The 10,308-nt window shown below is 46.2% G+C and overlaps 1 protein-coding gene across 1 annotated transcript; it reads right to left on the bottom strand.

Moving 5' to 3' along the window:
* Positions 1-8,301: 8,301 nt before the first annotated feature.
* On the bottom strand, positions 8,302-9,750 carry LOC142652584 (uncharacterized). Its single transcript, XM_075828237.1, has 4 exons — positions 9,579-9,750; positions 9,221-9,374; positions 8,572-9,105; positions 8,302-8,317 (listed from the first exon to the last, which is right to left on the bottom strand). Exons 1-4 carry the CDS (start codon positions 9,748-9,750, stop codon positions 8,302-8,304), a joined length of 876 nt encoding a protein of 291 aa, XP_075684352.1.
* Positions 9,751-10,308: the final 558 nt, after the last annotated feature.

The following is a 10,308-nucleotide window of genomic DNA, read 5'->3' as shown; positions in this document are numbered from 1 at the left end:
GGCCTCAGAAACACCTAGAGGATTTTGGGGCCTCCTTTTTATTAGAATATATTTTAGGCATGATGTCGGGTCTGAAAGGCTCTTGCGGCGCCAAAACAGTGGAAATCCCCCAAAATGACCCCATTTTGGAAACTAGACCCCTTGAGGAAATTATCTAGGGGTATAGTGAGCATTTTGACCCCGCAGGTTTTTTGCAGAAATTATTGGAAGTAGGCCGTGAAAATGAAAATCTACATTCTTTCAAAGAAAATGTAGGTTTAGCTAATTTTTTCTAATTTCCACAAGGACTAAAAGGAGAAATTGCACCACTACGTTTGTAAAGCAATTCCTCCCGAGTAAAACAATACCCCACATGTGGTCATAAACGGCTGTTTGGACACACGGCAGGGCTTAGAAGGGAAAGAGCGCCATTTGGCTTTTGGAGCTCAAATTTAGCAGGAATGGTTTGCGGAGACCACGTCGCATTTGCAAAGCCCCTAAGGGACAAAACAGTGAATTCACCCAAAAAGTTACTCCATTTTGGAAACTACACCCCTTGAAGAATCCATCTAGGGGTGTAGTGAGCATTTTGAACCCACAGGGGTTTCATAGATTTTATTAGAATTGGGCAGTGAAGATAAAAAAAATCCTTTTTTTCCAATAAGACGTAGCTTTAGCTCAAAATGTTTCATTTTCTTACAAATAAAGGAATAAAAGAACCCCAACATTTGTAAAGCAACTTCTCTGGAGTACGGCAATACCCCATTTGTGGTCATAAACTGCTGTTTGGGCACACGGCAAGGATCAGAACAGAACGAGCGCCATTTGGCTTTTGGAGCACAGATTTTGCTGGATTGGTTTCTTGACACCATGTCACTTTTGCAAAGCTCCTTATGTACCAGTACAGTGGAAACTCCCCAAAAGTGACTCGATTCACGAAACTACACCCCTTGAGGAATTAATCTAGGGGTGTAGTGAGCATTTTGACCCCACAGATGTTTCATAGATTTTATTAGAATTGGGCAGTGAAAATTTAAAAAAATCCTTTTTCTTCAATAAGACGTAGTTTTAGCTGAAAATGTTTCATTTTCTCAACAAATAAATGAAAAAAAGCACCCCAACACTTGTAAAGCACTTCTCCTGCGTACGGCAATACCACATATGTGGTCATAAACTGCTGTTTGGGCACAGAGTAGGGCTCAGAACGGAAGGAGCGCCATTTGGCTTTTGGAGTACAGATTTTGCTGGATTGGTTTCTGGGCGCTATGTCGCATTTGCTATGTCCCTGTGGGACCAAAACAGTGGATACCCCCAGAAGTGACCCCATTTTGGAAACTACACCCCTCAAGGTATTCACCTAGGGGTGTAATGTGCATATTAACTCCACAGGTGATTGGCAGAAATTGGTGTGCACTTGATGTTGCAGAGTGAAAATGGGATTTTTTTCCATAGATATGCTAATATGTGGCGCCCAGCTTGTGCAACTGGAGACACACACCCCAAAAATTGTTAAAAGGGTTCTCCCGGGTATGCCGATGCCATATATGTGGAAGTAAACTTCTGTTTGGGCACACTGTAGGGTTCAGAAGGGAGGTAGCGCCATTTGGCTTTTGGAGCGTGGATTTTGCTTATAGTAGTTTTGTTTGGAGTCTTACTGGTGTTTCCGTTTATAATGTGGGTGTACATGTAAGCCGGGCGGAGTATATAAGGGGCATAGTCAGGTGGTATAATAATGGGGTAAAAAAAAACAATAAAATGATCCATAGATGTGTGTTACGCTGTGGAGCAATCCTTTCTGCACAGGATGGTGTCGCACTAATCAATGGTCTTTACTTATTCCCCTTTTGGTCCACACTCTGGATCTTTGCAGTTTGAGGAATTTTGCTGGGAAGTGTTGTCCTGATATAATACGGGCGCCCTCGCTTCCAGCAGATATGTTTGGGCTCTCCCCTTCCTGGTTCCCTAATTTTAGGGGCCTTGATAATTCGCCACTTGAAACAGAAGAAACGTTCCCCTCGGGCCGGCACAACTGCATATTTTTATTTCCTGGCTTATTGGAGCCTTAACTAATTTTATTTTTTTATAGACGTAGTGGTATGACGGCTGTTTTTTTTGCGGGACGAGCTGTAGTTTTTATTGGTACCATTTTGGGGTACATATGACTTTTTGATCACTTGTTATCCTTTTTTTTTTTGGGAGGCAAGGTGACCAAAAAACAGCAATTCTGGCATCTTTTTTTAATTCCTTTTATACAGCGTTCACCATGCGTTATAAGTTACATGTTACCTTTATTCTGCGGGTCAGTCAGATTCCGGTGATACCTAATTTATATCACTTTTTATGTTTTACAACTTTTTGCACAATAAAATAACTTTTGTAAAGAGAATGGATTTTTTCTGTCGCCAAGCTGTGAGAGCCATAACGGTTTTAATTTTTTCGTCGACGGAGCTGTATGAGGGTTTTTTTTTAGCGAGACGAGTTATAGTTTTTATAGACACCATTTTTGGGTACATGCGACTTTTTGATCACTTTTTATTTCAATTTTTGGAAGACAAAGTGACCAAAAAATAGCAATTATGTCAGTATTTTTTAGTTTTTTTTTTACGGCGTTCACTGTGCAGAATAAATAATATAATATTTTTATAGTTTAGGTCGTTACGGTCGCAGTGATACCAAATATGTATGGCTTTATTATTTTTTTCAATAATAAATGAGTTGACAAGGTTAAAAGGGCGATTGTGTTTTGTGTTATTATTTGAAACTGTTATTGTATTTTTTACAACTTTTATTTTTACTTTTTTTACACTTTTTTTTACACTTTTCTTTAGTCCCACTAGGGGACTTGAAGGTCCAACTGTTTGTTTGATGTTCTAATACAATGCACTACCTATGTAGTGCAATGTATTAGAACTGTCAGTTGTTCACTGACAGCCAGCCGATCAGGCTCCGCCTCCTGGCAGGGCTGCCGATTTCATACAAACCACTTTGATGCAGCGATTGCATTGAATCGCTGCATTGAAGGGGTTAATGGCAGGAATCGGAGCTGGCTCCAGTTCTTGCCTTTACAGTGGGATGTCCGCTGTAACATACAGCGGACACCCACTGCTGATGACGCCGGCTCAGCTTCTGAGCCGGAAGCTGAGCCGGCGTCATCTTGCCGATGGTTCCCGGAAGCCTCCTGGGCCCCACTGACGACGGGGCATAGGAGGATTCCGTTACCGGCAGACCGGGAGGTAAGTATTACCCCTCCGATCGCCTTTGCAGTCACCGGAAACCCAGCGATCACGTTGCTGGGGTGCCGGTGGCTATAAACTCCTCACATGCTGCGATCTCTATTGAACGCAGCATGTGAGGGGTTAATCGGTCGGATCGGAGGCTAGCTCCGGTCTTGGCCGATACCTCAGGGTGCCAGCTGTAACATACAGCTGTCACCCGGCGGTGATGTCGCTGGCTCAGCTCCTGAGCCAGCTCCATCTCTTTCGCGTACAGTTATGTGGAGTTGCTGGAAAAGACCATCTCCCATCACGTAACTGTACGTGAAATGGCGGGAAGGGGTTAAATAACGTGGTAACTATATTAGGTTTCGTTCACATCTGCGTCAGGGCTCCGTTCTGACGTTCCGTCTGAGCTTTTCGTCGGAACGGAGCCCTGACTGACACAAGCTGAAATCAAAGGTTTCTATTTCCATCACCATTGATTTTAATGGTGACGGATCCAGTGCCAATAGTTTCAGTTTGTCTCCGTTGTGCAAGGGTTCCGTCGTTTTGACGGTGTGAATACTGTAGTCGACTACGGTATTCATCCCGTCAAATCAACGGAACCCTTGCACAACGGAGACAAACTGTGCTACTATTGTGAAAAAGTAGTAAAACATTAAAAAACCTATACATATTTGGTATTGCTGTAATCGTAACAGCCCGAAGAATAAAGATAGCTCAAAGAATTAGGATAGTGTTAGTTATGCCACACAGTGAACAGCGTAAATTTAAAACGCAAAAAATGTTGTCGGAGTAGCTGTTTTTATTTGCATTCCTCCCCCAAAAAAAGTTAATAAACGTTAATTAATAAGTTACAGTGCCTTGCAAAAGTATTCACCCCCTGGTGGTTTTCGTGTTTGTTTGGTTGCATTACAGTCTTTAATTTAGTTTTGTACCATTTAATTACAATTTTTATTAAGTCATACATACATAATATATTAATGTCAGATATTAATACATGGTAGATAAAACCCAAATCTTCTATGTGAAGGTTTTGGTTTTATCTACTATGTATTAATATCTCCCACACAGTCCAAAAGGAAGGTCTTCGGCCGAGCGACATCGGGCGCCATTTTCATGTGGACCGGAAGCCGCGGACGGACAGTAAGATGACTACTTCCGGTCGCGGCTTCCGTCCATATGTTCAGAAGCAAGGACCAGGAGCGGAGGGAGCGGCGGCGGGAGCAGGTAAGTTATGTTTGTGTATGTTCGTGTTTTACTGTGTGATTACCACTGTATCTAAGCCTACTACACTGTGCATTCGCTCAAAAAATGGCGGCACACAGTGTAGGAGGTTTGAACATTCAACCCCCTCCTTTCTCTTGGCAGTAGCCAGGATAAAGGAGGGGGATTGTTTGAGCACACTAGAGGGAGTGTGTCTTCTCCAATTTTGCAGCATAAAGCAATGAGGTTGCTTGACCACATGCCAATGCTGCAATTTTGGGAATTGCTCCCTCTATTGAACAGCACATGGAAATGTTATAAATTAGAATCTAATTTATAATATTTCCTGAAAAATATTTCTAGCGTCACATTCCCTTTAAGGGACAGGATCAGTCACTGTTGGTCTGTCATTTTTAACTGCTTTAGCTAAGCTTTGAATGAGAGGTTCTGATGCTAGTTTCTTCCCCAAGGAGGTCAACAGGACAGAGATCTGAACTCTAATTGTACCGGGCTTGAGCCCTTTATCATAACCCTCCTGCAACAAATCCAGTATGTTCTGGATGGGTGGTGAACAGGGAAAAACTTGGTTGTTTCTACACCATTTTGAAAATGCTTTCTTGATTCTCAAATAGTTCTTGTTGGTAGCAGCCCCTCTTCATTGCCAGAGGGTGTTAATGACTGCTTACGACAGTCCTGGGTCAGCCTAAAAGGGGGCGCTAAAACTCCATTCTTTTAAGTGGGGACAGTCTAGGTGAGGACAGTAACTGTCGCTCTGTGACACCAGGGATGGCATCTGAGGAAGAACCCACAAGGACCATGCTCTCTTCTGCCAGAAGGGGCATATTGCAAGTACCGAAATGCGTTGAGATCATCTGAATGGCCAGGAATATGTTTGCCTGGGGAAACTTCCAGGGAAACTTCCAACGCCCATGGTCTGTCCAGCCTCAATAGGGAGCAAACTCTGGCTACTTTTGCTTCCTCCTGGGTGACCATTAAGTCCACTTGCAGTTACTCCAATATTCCACTATTTGATTGAGGATTCCATTGTCTAGGGACCATTCTTCTGGCAATGGAAGGTCATGACTCAGCTTGTCCACTAGAGTTTTGAGAGTCCCTTTTATGTGCATAACTGTTTGCTGTTGAGAATATGCCTTCGCCCAAGACAGGATCGGTGCCAGGCTGTGGGTCGTGTGCCTCCCTGGTAGTTCAAATAAGACACTGTTGTCGCATTGTCTGAAAAATGGTTAAATGTAAAAGAGCCTTCATGACTGCTCACATATCTCTGCAAATCGTGTGTATTTTCCTTTATGTTGGCGACCAGGTCCCTTTTACCATTTGTACTCGCATATGAGCTCCCCATCCTGAGCTAGATGTGTCAGTCAAGATGTCAACCCATAACGGGGAGCAAAAGACTTGCCATTTTCTGATTAAACTACGATCTTAGGGAGGGTCTTGTGTCTCAAGAAATTATGACTGTCATCCAGAGTGTTTATGTGTCTGTTCCAAACCCCTAGGATTTCCTGTTGCAAGGCTCGCATATGCCATTAATTTGCAGATGGCTCTCGAGGGTCTCTGCTGAATTGGTCTTTACTAGCCAGTCATATAAATACAATACAATAGGGATCCATGTTGTTCTCAGACTGGCTAGAACTACTTTGGTGAATGTGTAGGGGGCTGACGAAGTCCCGAATGGCAGTGATGTGAACTGGAGGTGAACTCTTTTCTATCCAAACTGCAACTCACAGGAATTTCCTTTAGCTTGGATGGATCGAGACATGAAGATATGTGGCTTTAAGGCCTCATTTACACGAGCGTGTGCGTTTTGCGCGCGCAAAAAACACTGCGTTTTTCGCGCGTTTGTATTGCGTATGGTCTGCGTATACGCAGGCTTGTTGCGTTTTTTACGCGCACAGGACTAGCGTTTGCATCGCGCATAAAAAACGCAGAGGGGATTATTGGGACGCCTGCCTACAAATAGGCCAGCTGGCCCAACCCCTGCTTGCTGGTAGAACCCAGTTTTGAACCTTCTTTCCGCCTCTGCAGAAACAAGCGTGTGTTTTTCCCTTTACGTTGCAATTGCCTTGACATCCAACTATTATGGCTTCGCCATCGCTGGCACGTGTGCTTCTTCTCTGGATGATCTCACGTCGGTTTGGCGAGCGGCGACACATGCTGCAGCACCGGACGTCTGTAAGAACTCGCATTTGGGTTCATCCACTTGTGGCGCAACGTACTATAAAAGGCCATTTCCATACCCTGTATGAGGAGTTAAGGCGGCATCCCGAAAAATGTTGTGCCTTCTGCCGCATGTCTGTGGCCGCGTTTGACCTTCTTCTTGCGCAAACTCGCTCTGGTCTCACCTACCAGAATACCAACATGAGACGCTGCATTTCGGCCGAAGAACGGCTGCTTGTGACCTTGAGGTATGTGTGAAACGGATTGCACTTAGACCATGCCGCTGTCTGCTTATCCAGCCCTCCACTAACATATGTTCTGCCTTTGTATTTCTTTCTCGTTTTTTCTTAGATTTCTGGCCACAGGCAATAGCTATCATTCGTTGCATTTTGAATTTCTTTTGGGAGTGACCACCATTTCGTTCATTATCACATCCACCTGTGTCGTGTTGTGGCAGAGGTTAAAGAGCACGGTCATGCCGCAGCCCACGACAGAACAGTGGCTAAGTATTTCGGAGGGATTTCTTAGAGCGACAGAATTTCCGAATTGCATTGGTGCCTTAGACGGCAAAAACATTCGTGTGAGAAAGCCCCCACGCAGTGGCTCCCAATACTTTAACTACAAGCAGTTTTTTTCTATGGTCTTGTTAGCCTTGGCGGACACCAATTATAGTTTCACTATTGTTGACATTGGCTCGTATGGAAGCTCCGCTGATGCACGCATATTCCGTTCTTCAAGAATGGGAAAACGACTCCTCAATAGGCGACTGGCGGTGCCGGAACCTTCCATCCTCCCGGGCTCCAGTGGCCCCCCTATCCCGTATGTTATCGTTGCGGATGAGGGCTTTGCACTCACTAGGCAAGTCATGCGTCCCTTTGCAAGAAGGGGCTTGGATGACCGTCGGTGCATGTTCAATCTCCGCCTGGGACGAGCTCGGCGCTGTGTGGAATGTGCCTTTGGCATTATGTCAAACAGGTGGCGTGTATTTCTCTCAACCATGCAATTGTCCATGCCGAATGTCACACGTGTTATACAAGCGGGTGTAGTTCTGCATAACTTCTGCCGCATTAATGATGCTAACTTTGATGCAGAATATATCCTGACACATGCAGGCACCACTGACAATGTCCCGGTGAATCCTCAAGGGCGTTCTGTCTCTTCTGGCCTTCGCGTGCGTGATACGTTGGCAGCATATTTTGCGTGCCCATCTGGACCAGCACCGTGGGGGCCAGAAGACCTTTGAAGGGGTGTATGTTCTTTGGCGGCTTCACTACCCACGTGTCATGTGACCATGTAACTATTGTGTGTATTTGTGGGTTTGGGGTTGGGTTAGGGACGCGCAAAACCAGAGGACCCTTGACGCGCGTTGCGAGCTTACATCTCTCAGGGGTTCAGCAGGACTTTATACAGTTGCTGAGTTACTTTCCCCATATATCCTGTTGTGCCGACTACACTTTAGGACCGTCCAAGTGCAAGTGTAGTTCGTTTGCCTCGGGGCCCATGGCAGGACCTAAACTTTGCAATCGCTTTCAAGCTATGTCAAACCCCGACAGATGAACTAAAACCTTACATCACATGGCCATGCATTGGTCCAAAAGGCCAGAGGTGTGTGAGAGTGTAGGCAAAGGAACATTGTGGCAAACCTTGTGTTGTGTGGTCTAAATGAATAATAACATGAAAGCAAACCATTAACCATGATTATTTTACTTGATGGCTTTGGAGCCAACTAAAACGTTTTGCACCTGAACATACACACGAAGAACATGGTGTAACGAACAAAAAAACAACAGCGTGCGCACACAACAAACGTGGGCAGCCTTGCACCACACACAACATTGCCGTCCAAAGATATTCCCACCAACACACTCACAGGTGTTGGTATCTTTGTCCTGGGGAGGCATATTCCTGCATATCAGCACCACTATGCTGGACCTGGAGCTGGGTAGGTTGTCCCTCGCCAGCATAGTGGTGCTGATGTGGTGGGTGGAATGTGTGCCCTGGCAGCTGGTGAGCCATAGGGCGCATGTAGGGATATGGCCGTAATATCTGGGGAAGAGGGTGGAATTGCCCAGGCACCTGGGCCGTGGGTGGCGGCATGTAATTATTTCGCCACTGCTCTATTGCCGTGAAACACATATGGGGATTGTGTGGCGGTCTGCAAGCGTCGATCAATGTGACGATCGACGCCTGCAGACGGCCCATAAGGTCCATCGGCACCAGGCGTAGGAGGGGGACAATGCTGCGGCCGAAGGCATCATTCCCATCCTCCTCTGCGGCTCGCCTGAGATAGTCCAGTACCCGCGTATCCACCTGGGCAGCTGTGGAGGGCTGTGGGGCTCGAACACGCCGACTGCGGGCTCGCACGGGCCGCTCCTGGGCTGGAGAGGCAACCGGCCGTTCTGACTGGCCTGGTGCGGGCTCCTGGGGTGTCGGCTCGGGGCTGGGTGGCAGGATATTGGGAGCAGGGGGTTCGGCCACAGACTCCCCCACGTCAGTCTCCTCTGCTGTGTCCTCCAAATTGTCGGTGGTTCTACAAGGAGCAAAAAAAGTATGACTACAATATCTAACATTGCCCACAACAACACGTTGGCAGACAGGACCTTGGCAAACACACCTTACACTCATGCAACGACATAAACGCTTACGTGCGCATATCCATGATGTCCTTCAGGAACATCAGCTGCTTAGTATATATGTAGGGCCGTTTGCGAGATGCCCCATCTCCGCTGCGTCCCTTGTCACCCATCTCTCGCCTGAATTGATCACGGCAGCTCCGCCACCGTGTCTTGATATCTTGGACTGTTGGATGTAACAAAAACATAACACGCCATCAGAACTATCACCTCTCACTTCAAAATGAAGGGCCCTGCAATGGCAATGCGGTGGGACGTGGGGAAGCACCTGCTCCACCAAAGTTTCTCATGCTAATGAGCGCAATACACATACAGGGCCCAGGTTTTCGATAGGCATGACAGGCATTGACAGAAAATGCCAGGTACTCACCCAACCGAGTGCGGTCCCGGGTTCGGCCAGTCTCCCACTCTTGCCCAAAGAGGTTTTTGGCCACCAACTCCCATGCGTCCTCCTTCACCGTCCTGTTATGATACTCCTCACATCTGGTATCCCATATCGCTGGATGCTCCTGGACAAAAAGGATGAGGCGCTCCACATCCATCCCGCGCGGTATGGCTGTGAAACGCTCAAAACTATCCGCACACAACTCTCCTGGCACTGGCTAGACTTGCCCCCTCGCACTTGAAAGGCAGGCACTTCCTGGTTTGGAGTAGCTTTGTGTAGCTTTATAGACTAATTAGAATGGACATAACAGCTCTTGCGTGTTTTTCGCGCATGCAACGCAGGACCGTCCGTGTGGCATGCGTTGTTTTCACGCACCCATTGAAGTCAATGGGTGCGTGTTGCGTGAAAAACGCAAGAATATAGAACATGTCGTGAGTTTTACGCAACGCACTCACGCAGCGCAAAATTCACGCATCGTCTAAACAGCCCCATAGACTATTATAGGTGCGTACGACACGCGTGAAAAGCACGCGCGTCGCACGCGCGTATAATACGCTCGTGTAAATGAGGCCTAAACCCTTTCACTGCAAGTTTTTTTTTTTTACATTTTGCACCTCTGGTAGCCAGGACAATTCTCACACTTTTGACATGTACAAATGAAACCTAAATACAAAAAAAAAAATGACACTCAATACACACAGGCATTGTCAAGAAA

Source organism: Rhinoderma darwinii, chromosome 5 (assembly GCF_050947455.1).
Source record: "Rhinoderma darwinii isolate aRhiDar2 chromosome 5, aRhiDar2.hap1, whole genome shotgun sequence".
Lineage (NCBI taxonomy): Eukaryota > Metazoa > Chordata > Amphibia > Anura > Rhinodermatidae > Rhinoderma > Rhinoderma darwinii.
This window is presented reverse-complemented; position numbering and strand designations above follow the sequence as displayed.

What these genes read in the sequence shown, in the direction of transcription:
- LOC142652584 (XM_075828237.1), bottom strand. Translation starts at nt 9,750, where the DNA reads ATGGATGTGGAGCGCCTCATCCTTTTTGTCCAGGAGCATCCAGCGATA. An exon ending in CCGGGACCGCACTCGGTTGG is followed by an intron (nt 9,375 to 9,578) that starts GTGAGTACCTGG and finishes TACATCCAACAG; the next exon opens with TCCAAGATATCAAGACACGG. An exon ending in GACATCATGGATATGCGCAC is followed by an intron (nt 9,106 to 9,220) that starts GTAAGCGTTTAT and finishes TGCTCCTTGTAG; the next exon opens with AACCACCGACAATTTGGAGG.